The sequence below is a fragment of the Eublepharis macularius genome, chromosome 11 (genome assembly GCF_028583425.1).
Source record: "Eublepharis macularius isolate TG4126 chromosome 11, MPM_Emac_v1.0, whole genome shotgun sequence".
Classification (NCBI taxonomy): domain Eukaryota; kingdom Metazoa; phylum Chordata; class Lepidosauria; order Squamata; family Eublepharidae; genus Eublepharis; species Eublepharis macularius.
Window position 1 is genome coordinate 24,177,190 of NC_072800.1, and position 20,712 is coordinate 24,197,901.

At 42.9% G+C, this 20,712-nt stretch overlaps 1 protein-coding gene across 4 annotated transcripts in view; it reads right to left on the bottom strand.

Moving 5' to 3' along the window:
- Nucleotides 1-20,712, bottom strand: part of SUGCT (succinyl-CoA:glutarate-CoA transferase) — a 427,037-nt gene that overhangs the window by 389,256 nt on the left and 17,069 nt on the right. For all 4 annotated transcript variants that reach the window (XR_008597798.1, XR_008597797.1, XM_054990749.1 and 1 more), the window contains exons 4-6: nucleotides 19,248-19,333; nucleotides 18,992-19,042; nucleotides 14,435-14,555 (exon numbers count right to left, since the gene is read on the bottom strand). Coding sequence is in view for 2 of the 4 variants with exons in the window: in XM_054990749.1 (XP_054846724.1) it covers nucleotides 14,435-14,555; nucleotides 18,992-19,042; nucleotides 19,248-19,333 (258 nt within the window). In the remaining 2 variants the exon portion in view is untranslated. The remainder of the gene's footprint in view (nucleotides 1-14,434; nucleotides 14,556-18,991; nucleotides 19,043-19,247; nucleotides 19,334-20,712) is intronic.

A 20,712-nucleotide genomic window follows, 5' to 3' on the forward strand; every position in this document is an offset into this window, starting at 1 on the left:
TATGCAGATGCCGGATGTGTGAGCATTCACTGTGTAACATAGGAGCAGAGCTATAGAGAAAGCCCTTGCAGGGGAGAGAGAGAGAGAGAGAGAGAGAGAGAGAGAGAGAGAGAGAGACCAGTTTACTTTGGAAAATCATCAAAGGAAAGCAATACAGACCTGCTTTGAAATGCTGTAATTTTGTACAAACTGCCATTTGTGATTGACTCTACCCACCGAGCTGCCATTTTGTGATTGGTAGCTCCCAATCCTCTTAAAAAAAAATTAAGTGTGCCATGTAGTCCAAGACGGTTGGGTCATTGGATTGTTTGAAATGAAATAAATTGAGGGGGGGATTAAATTCCCCAAAACATACATTCTTCTCTTCCCTGAGCTATGAGAAGAAAGCAGCCAGCTCAAACATCTTCTCAGCCATGACTTAACTGCTTAGACTGAGGCCTGGTCTACAGATGCAGCAGAAAGAGGTGACAGATACTGAGGTAGTAGAATGGGCTTTACCATTTCTGGTGGTGGGAAGGTCATATTTCAATCCCTCCACTCTCCATATAGTAACACTCTGCAAATTTTTTTTAAAAAAGTTTTTGACCTAGCCCTTAAGAGTGTATGCTGGTCTTCCCCTTAGAGGGAATTATTAATGTGGGGGAGGTCCGAAACATGTAGACAGAAGTGGTAGCATCCATTCTACCACATCAGCAGGGTTTGGACCAGGCCTGAGGAAAACTTCTATCTGTGATTCGGTTTCGTTTTCTCAGCCATGCCGGACGCTCCTCTCGGCTGGTCCGGGAGGAAACGACCGGGCACCCTGACCGGGCGGCTGATCCGCAAGGATTAGCCCCCAGGACTCCCAGGGAGGGAGCCAGGGTCCGGGACGCGGCGGGAAGAACTCCCCGAAATCAATGCGGGGAGGGAATTGCCCGTTTGTCCCTATGGAGGCCGGCAGATGTGCGCGGCGCCTCGAGTGCCGCCGGGCAACGAGAAACGGCAAGTAAAAGAAACAGGCGGAAGCCTGTAAACAAGCGAATCCCTTCTGTTCTACAAGCGTTTGTGAAGGAGAGGTTGATCTGAAGAAGACTCGCTCTTCCCCTTCGTGGAGTTCCAGAATTTTGTTGGCGCCCCCCCCCCAAATGGCAGCAAAGAAGCAAAGTCCCGCTCTCGGTAAGTCAATCTCGGCCACCTTGCAGAAAGGGGAGTCGCTCGAAGAATTGGTGCGCAGGGCGGTGGTGGAAGCCATAAAACCCTTTGTTGACAAGCTGAACGAAACTGATCAAAGGGTGGGCTTAATTGAAAGCGAGGTGAAAACCATTAAGGCAGCAGCGGGGGGGGCAGAAAAGTCTGCTCTGGAAAGTGCGTCACTTGTGAAGGCTACAAAAAAGGAGCTGAAGTTGGTGGAGAACCAACTGATCGGGCTACAGGTGGAACGAACGCAGACAATTTTGCGTCTCCAAAACGTGAAAGAGGAGGAAAATGAGGATCTGTGGGATTTGGTCTCGGAACTACTGGCGACACCCGCGAGGACGACTAAAGAAGAGGTTAAAAGCGCCATTTTGGAGGTCCGTCGGGCTTCTTCAAAATATGCAACAAAGCGACAGTTGCCTCGTGAGATCATTATTGACTTTTCAACTAAAAAGATTCGGGACACCATCCTATATAACTCATACAATGCGGATTTGGACTTTATGGGTTTGAAAGTCAAGATTTTGAAGGACGTTCCATTTCTAGTCCGGAAACGGCGTTTTAAATATAAAAAGTTTGCAGCTCTTCTGAGGGACCATGGAATAAAGTACAAATGGTTATTCCCGGAAGGAATATGGTTCAGATATAAAGATCAGGCCTATAAGATATTATCAGAAGATCAACTAAAGGATTTTGAGAATAAAAACCCAGAACTCTGCTGCACCAAGAACGAAGAAAAGGAGGAGCCGGAGGGGGGGGGGAGGAGAGCATCGCAACAGCAGTTGCACAGAGAGAATTGCGTCCGGGACCCAGAAGGGGGAGGAAAGTTTAATCAGAATTTGAAATGTTTATTCTCTGTATGATTAACCACTCCATCATTATTCTATGGAGCTATTTTTGTATTATGACAGTATGAAGGGAAACATTGAAGTGTAGTGTTTAGTGTTTGTAGTTCATTCCCCCCCCTTTTTCTTTTTCCACTCCCCTTTGTCCCTTCCCTCTTCCCTTTCCTTGTGATAGTCTGGTGTAGTGTTTTGTAGTTATGAAAAATAAAAAAATTTATAAATAAAAAAAGAAAACTTCTATCTGTGACTTGGCTCTCCCTCTCAGTCTATGAAGTAGAGATGCCATGAAGAGCTTGCCGTACTGCCTTTTAAACCATATACTCTCACATATATACAAGTAGGGTTGCCAGGTCCAGGTTGGGAAATTCCTGGAGGTTTTTGGGGTGGAGCCTGGAGAGGGCGGGGTTTGGGGAGAGGAGGGGCCTCATTGAGGTATAATGCCATAGAAAGCAGCCATTTTCTCCAGAGGAACTGATCTATTTGGCCTGGAGATCAGTTGCAATTCCAGATCTCCAGCTACCACCTGGAGGCTGGCAACCCTAGGTATTCAAAATAGAATACAACAAAGACAGCCCTCACCCCCCAACTCTTATTCTAAATATAAACATTGGCACATGAAAGGGCTATTGGAAGAGTGGACACCGAGTGAAATAAAAATGATATACATCAAGTTCCCTATTTTGAAATTCATGTGTTTCCTGGATAAAAATGTTTGACTGCTACAAAAAATAAAACATTTTTGTAATGTTTTGCATGCAATTAAGTGAGCATTTTATTTCGGCTGGTTAATTTTTAAAAAATAGTTACTGTGTGTTCAAATGCAGGTCCCTGAGGAAAGGAGGGGGGGGGGTGGATGGGTGAATGGAGCCTGCTCTGACTGGGCAGTAGCTGTATCTAGGGTCCAAAGCGAACTGCAGATTTTAGTCAGACAACTGAGAGAAAGTGTTCAGTTTAGTGAAGTTAGACAAACTGTGTGGAAACCTGAAAGAGTCATTCTATCTAAGTCACTCTAACTGTACAGAAAAGCCTGAGTGAATCTATGTCTATGTGGATGAGTGAAGTGACTATTCTGATAATGAAGATTTGTGTGGAAAATAAGTCTATGTTACTGGATATGTAAATATATAACTGTTTTTGAAACCACCAAGCATAAGAACTATTATGAAACCAATAGGCTTAGCAATAATAATAACACACTTTGTAAACCTCTCTGACTGGGCATTAAGTTGTCCTGAAGGGCGGTATATAAATCAAATGTTGTTGTTGTTGTTGTTGTTAAAAGTCTGCATCAATAATACTTATGTGCTCCTCAGGTTTTTCTTCTGAGCCCTCAAGGTCAGAGTTACTGGTTTAGTCAGAGAGCGGGTCAGAGGGGTCATGACACTCCATCCAGGGAAGTCCTCTAGCGGAATATGAAAGGGGGAGGAGCTTTATATATTCAGGTACCTCTTTAAACATACAGAAAGGCTTGTCCCGTTTTGAGTAACGTTAAACAGCTTGCGCTCAAACATCATACTAAGCTGGAATAAAGCCTTCAGTCTGCTGCAATGGGACCAAACGGAGCTTATTTATCATGCCCACATTCTCCACTCGCTCCTTCCATATTCTCTCCCATTGATTCTTAAACAGAGCATGAAACAAATTCTAGTTTGAAACAAACTCGTTGTCCACAATGTCCAGATCGTTTGCGCCCTACACAAACTAAAATCCCAGTTTGCAAGGAGGGAGGCTCCAAATTGCCCAGCACCTGCATTTGGACATCAGACAACTGAGGTTTGCTTCCAAGAATATTTTTTTTTCTGCATTTGTAGGAGAACCCAGGGTGAGGAGTTGGAGAGTGCAGCAGCACAAACTGTGTTTGTGTCCATCACAGCAAAATAGAATTTCATACAATCACAGAGTTGGAAGGGGCCATACAGACCATCTAGTCCAACCCCCTGCCCAGTGCAGGAGCAGCCTAAAGCATCTCTGACAAGTATTCATCCAGCCTCTTCTTGAAAACTGTCAGTGAAGGGGAGCTCACCACCTCCCTAGGCAGCTGATTCTACTTTTGAACTACTCTGACCATGAAAAAGTTCTTCCTAATATCCAGCCGGTACCTTGGTGCATGTAATTTAAGCCCATTGTTTCGGGTCCTACCCTCTGCTGCCAACTGGAACAGCTCCCTGCCCTCCTCCAAATGACAGCCTTTCAAATACATAAAGAGAGCAATCATGTCCCCCCTCAATCTCCTCTTCTCCAAACGAAACATTCCCAAGGCCCTCAGCCTTTCCTCGTAGGGCTCAGTCTCCAGACCCCTGATCATCCTCATTGCTCTCCTCTGCACCCTCTTGATTTTGTCCACATCCTTTTTGAAGTGAGGCCTTCAGAACTGCACACAATACTCCAGGTGCAGCCTGACCAAGGCAGTATAGAGAGGGGCTATGACCTCCTGCAATTTCGACGCATTAAAGCTCAGAGCAACACCAGCATGCTGCAATGTAGCAGGAGCCTAGCTAATGCACATATTAGGAACGCATGCCATTGGAATGTTCCTGAGACATACAATCCCCATGTTGGCAATTCACATATTTGGCACGCACAAAACCCTGAATAATCCAGTAGTCAGTCGGCACATACTGAAGTGGTACACATGTGCAAAATATGTGTACCCTCAATATGGCAACCACACATACTAGAAGGATCTACACAAAACTGGGAGGCTCCTGGTATGTGTGGCTGTAATCTCTGAAAAGGTCTTATAACATGACCAATTGTTAATATTTCTCCTAGGTTCCTTATAAAAAAATGGACCTCACCATCTGGTCGGCAAGTTAAAGTTCTATCTGTGGAACTCCTGAAAAGCATAAGCTGTAAGAATACCTCTCGGCAGCTTTGCAGATCATTCCTGATACTCATCCATCAGAAACTGATGCTGCTTATCATCAGAAATATCAAAGAACATTTGGTTTCTAGTAACCCTGAGAAACATCATCTATATTAAAATCTACTGCTGCATGCCAAACAAGTCATCTCCCTAGCAGAACAGGAATATGGTTTACCTCTCCCTGCACTTTCCAAAGTTCCCTCTACCAGGAAACCATCCTTTGTTTTGCACTTGGGGGACCTTGTGTTGCAAGCCCCCTACTGACCGTATACTGAAAGCTGTATCAGGAGCAATATTTGACCTCCCAAGCTCAATTCAAAGACGGAAGGTCAAGGGACAGAACTTACGTCCCTTCCCTCTCACCTCCACATAAATGAAGCACGGATGTCTTGTCCAGATGACGGCTTCCTAAGAGTTCAGGGCTCATTGCCCAAAGTTTCCTCAGTGAGAGCTTTACATGAAACATTAGTCTGATAGCTCTGCCTGAGGACAATCCAAGGGGAGCAGAGCTTAGCAAAATGGCAACAATAAACTCTTTAGCCTTTCAACAGGGCTTTTTGCCCTTTAAGAACGAATCCATGCCTGAGCCATGGCTGAGCAGTTGGGGGCGGGGTTGCAAGGCTGCAGGTAGCGCCAGCAAAATTGTCCTCCAGACAGTGCTTCTGCAGCTACGTGACAAGCAGAAAGGGGGTGTGGAGGAGAGGTGCCAGGGATGGGGTATGTGGACACCATCTCTGCATGCCTCTATCCCACTCGTGGCTATTGCCACAGTGGGGGTGACTTTTCTTACCCCTGTGGGAATGCAGCCGTAGATCTCGTTCCTCCAACCGAGCATTGATGGTGGCCCTCTGATAACTATTTGCTTTATTTGGAGTTGGATAGAATGACAGACTTGTATGGTAGGTTCTTGCCAAGCCATTCAGCACTGGCTAGAGAGGGGATGGGTCAAGAATGGGTTTGACTCGTACTGGTGATGACTACTCATTATCATCAAGTGCTGTCCTGAATATTATTTTTATTGTTGTTGTTGATTATTTATAGTCTGTCTTTCTCACTGAGATCGTAGGTGGATATTGCAAGTGAACACAATATAATCAATAGCTAGGACATTCACAGAGCAAAAACATAACATGATCAACAGTTTGGACTTTCAATGAAAACATATACAATAGGATAAGGTAGATAAAGCCAAAGACATAGATGAAACCTTTCTGAATTAAAGCATAAGTAATTAACATGAAATTTTCAGCAACACTGAATTACCCAGTAGAAGCATACCTACATCACCAGACAATACCCAATAGCCTAGTTTATAGTCCCTGTCCTTTCCCAAGGTATCTCTTTGAGCTATTTCTTATAACACAGCTCTATAATCTGAGTAGAAAGCCTTCCTGAATAATTCAGTCCTGCATAGTTTGTGAGAAGCCAGAAGAGTAGGAGCTTTCCTGACTTCCTCAGGCAGGCTGTTCCATAAGGTAGGGCCCACCACAGAGATAACATGTGTGTGGGCAGCTGTTGATTTTGTCCAACTGCAGGGTAAGATCTGCAGAAGGCCTTATTCACAGGAGCAAAGCTATCATAGTGTAACATAGGGAGAGAGATGGCTTCGCAGATATGAGGGGCCTAGGCCATGAAGGGCTTTGAATGTGATAGCCATGACCTTGAACTGAGCCTGGGGACTGATGGGAAGCCAATGGAGTAACTGCAGAATGGGAGTGATATGCAAGCTCCTGAACGTAAACAAGCTACAGCGTTTTGCATCAGCTGGAGTCTCTGAGTTGACTTTGAGGGGAGACCTATGTAAAATGAACTGCCTACAGAAGACTTTACAAGAGTCTCATCAAACCAGCTATCCTGTGCTTGTTATTCTCTTGGAATAAAATAATGAAGGAAAGCTTGCTAACCAGTAAGTGCTAACAAGGGCCGCATCCACACATCCTGGGATATTGCACTATTGTTACACTATATCAATCATTCACAATTGAGTTGTCCTGGGTGGATAAGCCAATCCAGTTGTGAATTATTGCTACAGGACCAAAATAGGGCAATACACAATGATGTGTGGATGCAGCCCAGTATTGCCCTGATACCAGGGGTTGCACAGTCTCTTCAATTCCTCCTTATGAGGACACTCCTAGTTACAATTAAGTATAGAGTGTACATACATAACCAGGGGTCATTTCATAGAAACAGAGCTAGAGGGACACATTAGCATAACTCATTAGCATAACTCATTAGCATATGCCACACCTCTTGCCATCGCCGGAAGTGTGTCATTGGCATGACTGATTTGCATATGCCACACCCCCTGACATCACCTATCTTGGCTGTTTTGGACCCAATCCTGGCCATTCAGGGCCGAAATTGGGCCCAAAATGGCAAAAAAGGGCTGAAAATGGCTGAAAAGGGGCCCAAAATGGTCAGGATCAGGCCACTTATGAGCGGGAGAGTGATCCACCACCCATCAGAGGCCCAATCCAGGACATTTTGGCCCCAATCCAGGCCAAAACGGGCCCAAAATGACAGTCAGGTGGGCAGGGCTACCTGACGTGACTAGAGATGGGCACGACCTGAATTATGATTTGAAAAAAAACCCAATTATGGTGTTTGCGCCATTGGGACCGGGCTGATCAGTTCCATCCACGACAACCGATGCAGCGGTCGGGTGGGGCGCTTGCTCGGGTCTTGATCAGATTGATCGGTTTATGTTCGGGATTGCAGACACTCTGGCGCCAGCCATCTATTCCCGGAGAAACGGAGCCCCAGCCATCTATTCCCGGGGAAACGGAGCCCTGGGGAAACGGAGCCAGGGGAATGCCTGAGCTGTTTCCCCTCCTTCTGTCGCCCTGGAAATGCGAATGGAAGTCCAGCTTTCCTTGATCAGCAGGGCTTTCTTCCAACCACGGAGCAGCCAGCAACACGCGCGCCCGTCTCGTCCATTTGGGAGAAGAGAGGGGAGGGCGGGGGAAGGGGGTGTTCTGTAGCCATGGGCACTCGAATCTCATCCCTGCAAAGCCTGAGAGGCAGCTCTTATGGCCAAACACAGCCCTCCTGCATAGCAGACCCAGGCTTATAACCTCTTTGGGGAACTGCCGGAACTGCATTCCTGTGTGTTCCCCCTCGAAATGAGCCCTGTATAACGCTATATCTGCTTAAGCAAACCATGGAAGGGGAGGGGAAACTGATACGAAATGGGTAAAGGAAGGAGGAAGAAGTGTATGAATCACAGCATGCTCACAATCTTTGCAGCATGATAAAGAGATTGGCAAAGGCTTAACCACCAGTGACAAAGATCTATGAAACAGAAACAAGTTACACCTGCTAAAAAACAGTACTATCTTCTCTATATGTGCTCATTTAGTACTTATACTTTAGGACAACCACAGCCACGCAAAGCCTTTTCCATTTTAATATTAAAATGACAGATATATGGGTAGGTGAAATCTTGCTAGTACTGTACTCATCTTTGAAGGTTCGAAGCCATTACTGCACTCGATGTTCTTGAAACACTCACAACCCATCTACAAAAGAGACAAAGAGTTCCTCCTGCTGCTTGAAGTTTTCAACTCAGCTCTATGCCCAGGGCAGCCTTAGCAGGAGAAGATAAAAGGAAGAATTCCTTTTGGTAGAAATGATAGCCTGCCTCTTATCTGCTGCACTCACAAAATAGCTTCCCAAAAAGTTCACAAGAAACTCTCATAGAAATAAAATGAGACAGCATTTCAAACATATATAACGATGTGCATAAATTAAGAAGCTAAGATGATGCATATTAAATCTATAGGAGACTTAATACATAGTGTGGATGTTGGTTGTGGTGGGAAAGCTGGATAAAATGGACTTCAGATGCCTTCCAGCAAAGCACTTCACATAAGGGAAATAAGTATTTGCAATATTTCTGGATCCACAGAGAGACTAACAAAATAAAGAACATCTTAAAACAACTGCAATAAGAACAGACTAAAATCATATTGTATAGCACTCTCTAAATCTTGTTCTAGAATTATGGTCATGCAATCTTAGGGCTAGTCCTCAAAACTACCAATTCCCTAACATGAGCAACTATAAGGGAACATCCCTAAATTATATCACCACAGTATTACTATTACATATCATGGTATGGAGGGGTGACATAGAGTAAGAATAGTTTCTCACCCAAGCACGCCTAGAGAGATTGTAAATGAGGTAAAATTTAATCTGAGGAATTCCTGGTTCACAGGATCTAATTCCTAGCCATGATAGTTACTTGTTCTGTAGTAAAACTCAACTCCAATTCAGCTTGTGATCCACTATAAATCTTACTTGTCTGTCCCAAAGCCCAGCCAATGGATACCCCCACATTCCTCCCACCATGTCTTTATATTTGTGTGTGTTTATATTTAGTTTTACTTAATTGTTTTAAATGTTTTATATAGATATGTATGTATTTTAAATGATTTCTAAGGTCTTAAATATTTTAATGTTACATTTTAAAACTCACTGCCTTGTGGCCCCTGAATTTGTTGAAAAGAGAGAATAGAAGCGTTTTAAATAAATACATAATCTACACAACTCCACCTGTTTTGGTTGGGAGCAGGGCTTTTTTTCAGCTGGAACGTGGTGGAACGGAGTTCCGGAACCTCTTGAAAATGGTCACATGGCCGGTGGCCCCGCCCCCTGATCTCCAGACAGAGGGGAGTTGAGATTGCCTTCCGTGCTGCTGGAGCGGTGCGGAGGGCAATCTCAACTCCCCTCTGTCTGGAGATCAGAGGGCGGGGCCACTGGCCATGTGACCATTTTCTCTGAGGGCAACCCACTGAGTTCCACCACCTCTTTTCCCAGAAAAAAAGCCCTGGTTGGGAGCATCATTCTTTGAAGCTGTCCATCTAAACCTTATAGTCTAAAGATTATCCCCTATTTTTAATACACAGATTGACCTTTCCTTGTATAGTTTTTAATTAAACTGACCTTACCAATCATCAACAAACACTCATTCTTCAGTGACCATCTGTGGGTTACTGTATCTGAACAAACATAATAAACTTAAAACCAACATGAACCACTGGGCTGTCAAAAGATATTAATCTAACACTACTTCTAAGATTAGTCCCTCTATACTAACTGAATAGGGATATTGTTCCACACTTAACTAAAATGTAGACGATGGCTGAAAACCCAAGCATACTTTGCTTAAGACAAAGGGATTCTGAAATCAGTTTCAGTGTTTTACATTTAAGCATGCATGTTTATATTTTATCTTGTATCCCAACCTAAAAAAGAAGCACAAAGCTAAGCACGATTCAGATCAAATGAATTACTATACTTCCAGCATTTCATGTAGGGGCAGCAAAGAGTTAATGCTTCTAGATCCTTAACCATAGCTGAGATTGGAAGCAGCTGTGGTTTCTGTGCTCCCCCCACCCCTCCTCTTTATTTAAAATTAGCCAATGTTAAAAGTTATGTTTCCAACAGCCTTAATCATGGTGAATGCTAACCAGGCTTTCCTTTAGGAGCTGCAACCACGTCCTGTTCGTAGCCGTCTTCCTTTATGTCTGTTTGCCATCCCTGACAATTCTTCTAACTACCTTTTCAAAGACTCACATTTTTACCTCAATTCCATCTCTTATATGTGCTCACTAACCATGCCATACCACCAGTATGACCGCCTCCACAGATGTATGCCCAGCTCCCTTTTTCTCTTCCCTTAAACAGCCACTGAAAGCTCATCTTGCTTCTTAAAGCTTTTTGTAAGTTCACTCCTTCCCTTTACTTTCTTTCCACTTCCTATCAAAATTATTGTATGAGTAAAATCTAGCTTTATGGCAAATTTGTAATGGCTTCAATAGCAATTATGAGTTCTCAGAAGGGCCCTTTCCAAAGTCAAGTTTTTTTAACACACTGTAAGCTGCCTTATATGGAATCAGACCATGTTACAGACAACTCTGCACCAGGTGAATCGAAATTATTTTGCCAGAATAAAATGCACCGCAATTACATTACAAGTCAGAAAAACTGCCACAAACCAGGTTTTAAAAAGACAATCAACAGGGATAACACTGGAATGCAATCTAGCTTAATACTTTGAGAGGAATTCCCTATATCCCTTTAAAATGCAAATACATGTTTTTCCCCTCCAACATTAAAGATACTAAGTTTTTGTCTCCATAATATCACTACATTATCTATTTAACATGTAAAATTTCTTCAAACAAGAAGCCAGGCATTTTAAAAATATGAAATGGGGTTTTAAAAAAGGATTTACATGCCTAGAAATTGCTCAAGTTCTTTCGCTAGTACATGAGGAACCTTGTCATAGCAATAGAAAGAATTTTGGGGGCTGGCATATTGTCTATGGGATAACCACACCCTTTGAAGCATCAAAGCAGCAACTGGACTAGACTTTTCGGCACCAGCTCTTCTCCCTATGTACATATGCCAGAGTCATGCTGACTGCCCAAGATGTGAAACCTCCAAAGCTGAAGCAATGAACAACAGACATGTACTAACAACTGTACACATGAATGGGAGTACATCCAGACCCAAAGATGTATCAATCAATGAAGATATATGAATACTAAGACAAAATTTCCACTTTCATACATGTCCCAGTCCCTCTGGAGTGGCACAGAGTTTGTGAAGCTGCAAGAAGCTCTGGGTTGGAACAAGAAAGTAGGAAGAAACATCCCAGAGTTTTAGCATGACATAGTATGTGGGAGCCAAAATTAAAGAGGACAGACAAAAGCATCGAGCCTAAATCCTGGCTTTGTTCATCTACCAACTGCGCCAACATCAAGATTAAAAAAAAAAAAAAGATCAACCGGAGCAATAGTAGACCAGTACAAAAAGATCTGGACTGTGGCTTTTCTAACTGACTTATTATGGAAAGGGAAATGCGGGTACCTCGGTCAAACAGACTTGTATGCGACTGGATTTTGTTTACAATGCACTGGAAAAGATTCCACAAAACTTTGTGTATTGTTTCCTTTGATTTAATAAAACAAAAACAAGGATAAACAGGGCTCAGACACATGAAAGCATGGTGGACTCTGAGCCCAAAAGCACCAGAGAAAGGAGAAGCAGTAAACGCTTACACAAGTATTTGGCAGTAGTTACTTGGCTCTTCCCATGGCTCAGCTGGTATACGGCAGGATAGACATAATGGGTCTAAAGACTGCAAGGAAAGGAATGCGCGGAAAAAACTGCTGTGTGGATTCCCTGATGTCAATGTGAATGCCTTTGCATTTGCAGCAGCAATGAGAGCTACATAAAGAAACATCCCCATAGGGAAGCATACCTGGATTTTTCTCCTTTTCCCCAAGTGCAGGAAAAAGAATTCCATTAAATTCCAAAGGCTATAACTGAAGCCAGAACCTGCCTCCAAATTGTGCTCATTCTCCACTCTGCCCTGATTTCAACTCTCTTGTTATGATCAGTCCTGCCTAGCATGACAGGTTCCAGTGCCTTGTTAGTCTCCCTCATCTTTGAATCTATACCCGGATGTGTCTTGTATCTCTGTCTGGCTCCAAACATCATCCCACCCCCCCATTCATGTGGTTCCAGAGGTCCCCCTGGGATTCTTACCTGAGGAATCTCAGTTCAGGACTGCACTGATAAATAGATCTAAGCTTCTGTTTTCTCTTTCTGCTCACCCTCTCTAATACAACTGGCTCTCCTTCTTGAGTGATGTGCATTCAAGAAGTATGGGTGGTTGTGTGGAATACGTGGATCTGAACATTCTAGTATTTAATGCTATTTCTCTGTGCTAGAATATAATGATTATCCCCCTCAATAAGAACCCTGTTTTCATTATATCCAAGTCTTAAGGCTCTTTAAGACTCGCCTTACAAGCTCATTACTTTGTCAAAAATGATCCTGTAGTTATTTGCAGGCGTGCCATCCCCTCATGCTGGCCTTAAATATAAGCCAGCAGCTCCCTTTAGAATAGGAGAGGTGGCAGAAGGGAGATCTCAAGCTTCCTCTGCGTGAATGTGAACCAGATTGGAAAGCAGACCTTGCTCAGTCCAGGGATATCTCCTGTTATGGAAGGGACTGTACTCTCCTAAAAGAGCAGGTCCAAAGCTTGGGGGGGGCTGCTGGACCCAGGCCTCCTGTTAGATAAACGGATGGCAGTGGTTGCCAGGGTGCCTTTCACCAACTTTGGCTCTTCCTGGGCAGGAAAGATTTTGCCACTGTGATGCATGCCCTGGTAACATCCAGAATAGATTACTGTAATGCATTCTCCATGGGGCTGCCCAGAGTGTTGACTGGAGCATGGTTGACTGTTCATAGGGACCATAATCATTCCATTTTTGTTCCATCTACACCAGCTCCCAATCGCTTCTGAGCTCAATTCAAGGTGCTGCTATTGACCTTTAAAGCCCTCTGTGGCTTGGGCTTAGTGAATCTTAAGTACCGCCTTTTCCCATATGAAACTATCCACCAACTGTGGTCATCTATGGAGGACTTGCTTTGGGTGCCCCTGCCATCTGAGGCTAGGCAGGCGGCAACACAACGAAGGGCTTTCTCGGTCACGGCACTGAAACTTTGTAACTCCCTCCCAAAGAAGATTTGCATGTTTCCATTCGTCGTATTCTTTCAGCGGGTGAAGACTTTTTTATTTCATTAAACTCTTACTGCTCCTCTCTGGATGTGCGTGTGTTTTTAAGCCTATTTTTAAATGGTATTGATATATGCATTTTAAATTCTCTGTTTTAATTATCTGTTGTTTGCCATCTTGGGGGCCCTATTTTGGGTGGAAAGGCAGCACATAAATATTTTAAATGAATAACTAAATTCACATGGATATGTGTATTCACACAAGAATGTTTTCCCAATCATACACAGCAACAGGGCTCATTTTGAGGGGGAACGCACAGGAACGCAGTTCTGGCAGTTCCTCAAAGAGGTCATATGTGAGGTGGCCCCGCTCACCTGACTCTCAGCCATTTGGGGCCCGTTTCAGCCTGGATTGGGGCCAAAACGGCCCAGATCGGGCCTCTTATGGGTGGTGGATCACTCTCCCACTCAGTAGTGGCCTGATCCTGACCATTTTGGGCCCCTTTTCGGCCATTTTCAGCCCCTTTTGTCATTTTGGGCCCAATTTCGACCCTGAATGGCCAGGATTGGGTCCAAAACAGCCAGGATAGGTGATGTCATGGGGTGTGGCACATGCAGATCAGTTATGCTCATGACACACTGCCGGTGACGGCAAGAGCGTGGCATATGCTAATGAGTTATGCTAACGAGTTCCTCCAGCTCTTTTTCTATGAAATGACCCCTGCACAGCAACATCTGTTCTCCAAATCTCAATATTATCATGTAAGAATATTGATACTTAAAGCTCATATCAAGGCTCTTGTTGCCAAAACTGCTGCTCGTGTTGCCAAAACCGCTGAACTGCTCTGTTTTCACTATCTCCATTCCTCTAATGGGGATAAAATGGAATGAGAATGAAAATGAAAAATGAAAAGGAACTGAGTGGGGGGAAATGGCTCACTTCTTACTGAAAAATACCAGACAGAAGAAAATTGGCAAATACTTTATCACTAAGCCATAATGCAAGTTAAAATACCTGTTATTGAACAGTAAACAATGTGAGGAGCAATCTTGCTAATATCTTCATATCCTAAGCCCATTTCAGCCAGTTTCCCAGGGACATAGTTTTCCACAAACACGTCACTGACAGCTGCGAGCTAAAATAAAAGGTGAAGATGAGTCAGACTCTTAATGAACTTCAAAAGTCCAACAAGTTCCCCACATAACTTAATTTAAAATTTCAGTAAACAAGTCATTTCTGGCATAGTTGTGGTATACAAGTCAAATATGTCTTGTGCAACCGTCCTGAACAACAGTGCTGTTTTTTAACACCCTGGACAGTTACACAGCAGACACAATGTCTGCCTTTTAAGAGGATCCTCAAGTTAAAATATTGAAACTGAAAAATACATGCTGTTGCAATGAGATGATTCTAGAGACTTGCCATGCGGTTGTCTGCATCAGGGCTTTTTTTCTGGGAAAAGAGGTGGTGGAACTCAGTGGGTTGTCCTCGGAGAAAATGGTCACATGGCCGGTGGCCCGGCCCCCGATCTCCAGACAGAGGGGAGTTTAGATCGCCCTCCGCGCCACTGAGCGGCATGGAGGGCAATCTCAACTCCCCTCTGTCTGGAGATCAGGGTGCGGAGCCACCAGCCATGTGACCATTTTCAAGAGGTTCCGGAACTCCGTTCCCCCGCGTTCCCCCTGAAAAAAAGCCCTGGTCTGCATAATCGGGTAAGCACTTACATAGCAATTGTCAATCACTCTATCAGTAGCAGCAGGTGGAAAGAAAACAAAGCATCTATTAACATGCTTGCTAACTAATGAAAAGGCTATTATTGGTAACAGTCATTTTTTTAATATCTCAGCTAGCATTTCCAAATAAGATAATTTTACTACTGCAAAGATTCTTGGAGATAGTATGCTTCAAGAGCTGAACTGATCAGCTGAACGCTTAACCAACCAACAGAGACAAATGTGAAATTTGACACTCCAATGGGTTGGATCCAGCCACCTTTTTCCCTCAAACTTCCTCAATTCCCTTCTCTTCCCACAATCTGAAGCAATGTCTTCTAGTAGATCAGAGGGGAGACCCCTTCCTCCCTTTTTCATCAGCAGAAAAGCTGGTTGGATCCAACCCAACCGGAGTCAGTCTATTTATTTACTTACTTACTTCTTTGATTTTTAGCCTTCCCTCCCCACGAACAGGCTCGGTGTGGGGTACAATAATATGACTGATACAAAATTAAAACATTTAACACATTTAAAACCAAGATCAGTAATACAGATACGAGAAACGTCTCAGATGGCGGCCCCCTCCATTTTTCCCAGTCATAGTATAAACAAAAAGGAGGGTGGGGGCCACAGTGGATGTCATTTCAGTGACTTCACATTTAAGGGGGGCAGATGGCTTCATAGCCCCCCTAGCAGGAGACCGGTAAGGAGGCTTCCAAGACAACCTAAGACTGGCCTCAACGGTATGCCTGGTGGAACTCCCAACTGGCCTTTAAAGTCCATCATGACCTTCGGCCCACATACTTGAAAGACCGCCCTTCCTAGAATGTTCCTGCACTATAGCTTTGTTCTTCCCAGCAGGGTCTTCCTTCAGTGACCCCCTTATTTAAGGCACATTCAGCAACAGTACTCATGTTCTTGAGCCTTCAAGTGGCCGCCCCATGCCTCCGGATCATGGAGCAAAAGAGGATGGGTGGTTCCTTCTTTCCAGGCTTTTTAGTGAGGCTGCAGAACAGAGGTCTTCCTGAGAGCTTACTGGACAGTGTGAGCCTGGGCAAAGAGGGAATACCCACTGGTGGGGACATAATGTGTTTTAAAAATTGTCTTTAATGTTTTTATATATGTTATTTTAATGTTTGTTTTACAAAAAAAATTTACATTGGCCTTGAGATGCTCTGGTGAAAGTGTGCCTAAGGCACAGTCAAATTGCAGTAGACCTACAGTGACCCCACAAGGGGGTTTTCAAGAAAAGAGACAAACAGAGGTGCTTTGTCATTGCCTGCATCTGTGTGGAAATCCTGGCCTTTCTTGGTGGTCTCCCATCCAAGAATTAACCAAGGCTGACCCTGCTTAGTTTCTGAGATCTGACGAGATCAGGCTGGCCTGGGCCATCCAGTTCAAGCAAAAGGTAGGTGTATAAATATATTATGTAATATCAAAAGGGAGAATACCAAGCACTGAGTTTCTTCTACTACTATCCGGCTTCACAGCTGTGACCCTACTGGGATTCTTGCCTGGCTTTGCCTCCTTTGGTATCTGAAACAGCAGCACCAGAAACACATGCTCTTCTGGGTTTTGCAAGAACACCCCCCCCCCCATTACCCTGGGAACACGGACGCTTTCCCACCCCAAACAGCGATCTATTATTCTAACATTTCAAGGGCATCCTTCGCACTTCCCAAATACCTTTTCTATTCAACAAATGAATATGCACATACACACTAAAGGTCACATTCTGTTAAAAAGTGACCTGTTTTGGATTATTTTAAATTGGCCAAGGAATCATATTTTCTGAAAATACTATATATCTGGCTGATTAGTATGAATACCTTGGAACTGGTTCCTGTAAACCAATGTCATCGTATCGGCGATCACAACTCTTATTGCTCTAGCTTGTGGATTGTGTTTCTGCCCTTAAGACTAAAGAAGCCAGCTCAACAAATATTCAGAAACTTATAAAAACCAGATGATTTAAGATTAGTTCAGCTGTCTCAAAGAAAATGGTACTATCCAAGCATATTTAACAGCTGTATTGAAATGATACAGCCAAACAAAGGTTTGTTCGTAACGGGCACAAACACAGATTGTTTCTATGCTTGCATTCACACACTGTTCCTCCTGGTTCTCTCTTCCCAGTGTACACAGAGCGTGACTGAAATCCTCCTAATCTGTAGATCCTCAAATGAAACTAGTTTGCACTGACGGCCAAATGGAGACACCAGAGTTCCCACTCCTCCAGAAACCAGAATTAAACTGAATACAGAACACTGACACATCCTACTATATAAAAGGCAAGCCATGATGCCGATGACTCATTTTTTATTCTTCTGCATTATTCTTGGGCATTGCTGACGACTCTGGCCTTGAGGCCACTGTGAAGTGCCCACTTGCTGCCGGGAGGGGGACCAGTAAATTGACGGCCTGAGCCCTCCTCCTGGAGGCACTTGACAGAGGCCTGGAGACCAGAATGGGAGGACACTGAGGGGAGGCATGGGGAGGAGTGCTTAGGTGGTCGATTCGGTGGGCCCAATCCTGGCAGCAAGTGGGTGCTTCACAGTGGCCTGGAGGCCAGAGAGGGAGGGCGCTGAGGCGAGGTGCAGGGAGGAGTACTTAGGCTGCAATCCTGAAGGCAGTTTCCTCAGAGTAAGCTGTAGTGTCCATGGACAACAGCATGACAAGATATTTCCCAATTTCAACATAATCTTTATAAAAAAATTGTATACAAAGAAATCTTTCACCACTGATGACGGATTGTCATGTTTCATGAAAAATAAAAACAATGACCAACAACAGTTTTCTAGAGCCCAATGTATTTTTTCACACAACGAACTTTGCTGCTAGTTTAATAACACAGCCCATCTCAAACACAATAATAGAGATGGGCACGAATCGGAAAAAAACCGAACCATGTGGTTCATGGTTCATCAAATTTCACGAACCACGAACTTTCACGAACCTGCCTCTGGTTTGCGAACCGGTTTGTTTGGTTCATGAAAATGTCACATCCAGGTCAGAAAATCATCACTTCCAGGCCAGCAGAAGTTCACTTCCAGGTCAGCAGAAGGTCTGCAGGAAGTACATCCCCTGTTGCCTAGGAAACTGATTGGCACCAGGCTGTCTGCAGTGACAAACCAAAAAATGAACCAAACGAACCAGCCTAAAAGTTCGTGGTGGTTCATGAAACACGAACCGGCCTGGTTCATGCTTAATTTTGGTTCATATTTCAGTTCGTGCCCATCTCTACACAATAACACTAAAGTGGCAATTGTAAGAATACTTTCCTGGAAGTTAGACCCAGTATACAAAGTAGAGGTTACTTCCAAGCAGAAGTGCTTATGATGGCTCCCTAAAATTACCATCTAAGTGCTTTTGGTGAAGCACAGCTGCATCAACAGCTAAAATGGAAACTCTGACTGTTAACAGTTAGCAAATGAAAATTCTGTTTTCTGCTGCAGAGGTCAGTAGCTGACTGTAGTTAATAGTTGATCTAAGACTTGGTTCCGAGTTTCATAAACAGGATAACGGAACACTGCTTAGGAAGAAAAAGTTTCAGAATGCATACATTAACCCTTCTCAGATTACCACAACAACAGCGAAATCCTAAACAGAGTTACTCCAGTCTAAGCCCATTGATTACAATGGGCTTAGACTGGAGTAACTCTGCTAAGGATTTCACTGTAAGTGTATTAAAATGGAAGAGTGAACTGAAATTCAGGGCAAGACAATTTTCCCACAACAAACTAACTAGATGGGAGAACATTGTTTAGATCATGAGGAACAATTTAGTAACTATTGCACAGTTGACCTGAAAAGGAACAGGATACAAAGAGATTTTTTTTAAAAAAAATCTAAAACTTACCTGTTTAATGATCTTTGCTCCTTTGGGATTCTTCATATTAACAGCTATGCTCTAATATAAAAAATACAATATTTTTGTTTAAATAAAGTTCCTCTATATTATTCATGTATAAAGAAATAAATTCTGGCACTTGTTTAAAATGCATCCAATGATTAATTTCTGTTGTTAATAATGCTATATGTATATATAACAGGGAGAACACAGACAAATGGACTTTTAAAATGCTTCATACTACTATTAGGACATCATTTTTTACCTTTTTGTTTCTGTTTACACTGAGAAAATAAACACTTTCCATTCCAATGAAAGGTGGTCCCCAGGATCTTGTATCATCCCCAGATCCTGGAAATGGTAACAGCCTGTTAGTATATTTTTAGTAGTGTTTTGCATTGTAATGCAAACTTGCAAATATCACTGATACAATGTTCTTATTCCTTTTTTTTTTTTTTTGAAAAATTTTTATTGGGTTAGAATCCATTATTTCCACATTTACATTCAATTTTCCCCAATTTTTTCATCTCTAACCCCCTCCCTTCCCCCCCCCCTTTTTGTTGACTTCCAACAGCTTTCCAACCCTTTGTCCCCTTTCCCTTACTTTTATTAGCTTCCTCTATCTAAAACAAATATATATTCTCCATTATTCTAAGCAGTACATCCTTAACTATTTTTAACATTATATGCCCAAACTGTAAGCCTTTGTTTCTATCTTAGATAAACAATTTATCCCAATTTTTCAATTTCAGGTATTTCTATATATCATAAACCATATAGATCATACATTCGTTTATATCAAACAATTTGACTTATTCTCTATATATATTACTCATTCTATCTTTTTATAATAGTTCTATATATCTCTCCTCACGTAGTCAATCAATTTGACCCATCTATATCTTCAGACATTCAGTTTGGTACAAAACTTGTCAGAAAAAAAAGAAAATATTGTTAGTTAATCGCTCCTTATATTTAGTCCTTATAATTATTTTCTCTATGTTCTGTTTGTTAACCTATATATATCTATATATATGTCAATCTATTAATCTGACTGCTTATTAATTCACATTTATCTCTTCTCCCCCCGGTAAAGTCTCCCCCCTCTACTTCAATACTTCAGTAGTTCTCAAACTGCCACAGTTTTCCTCCCACCTCCCATTTCTTCTCCAGGTATTGTTTCAGCTTCTCCCAGTCTGTGTTGAACTGCCCTGAGTCCAGATCTCTCAATTTTCTTGTCATCTTGTCCATTTCAGCCATATACAGCAATTTGTAAGTCCAATCTTCAATAGTTGGCACTTCTTGTACTTTCCATTTTTGCGCATACAAAAGTCTAGCTGCTGCTGTCATATAAAATATCAACGTCCTGTGTTGGGCTGGAATTCCCTCCATTCCCAAGTTCAGTAGCAGGAGTTCTGGGTTCTTATTAATTTGAAATTGTAAAATTTCACTCATTTCTCTTATTATTTCCCCCCAGTACTGCCTGGCTACCTCACACGACCACCACATATGATAGAGGGAGCCCTCATGCTTCTTACATTTCCAGCATTTATTAGAAGTATTCAAATTCCCTAGCGCAATCTTCTTTGGTGTCATGTACCAACGATAGATCATTTTATGAATGTTCTCTTTGATATTAATACATGTCGTTGTCTTCATTGTAGTTTTCCACAAGTATTCCCATGCCTCCATTGTTATTTCTTTATTAAAGTTTATAGCCCATTTCACCA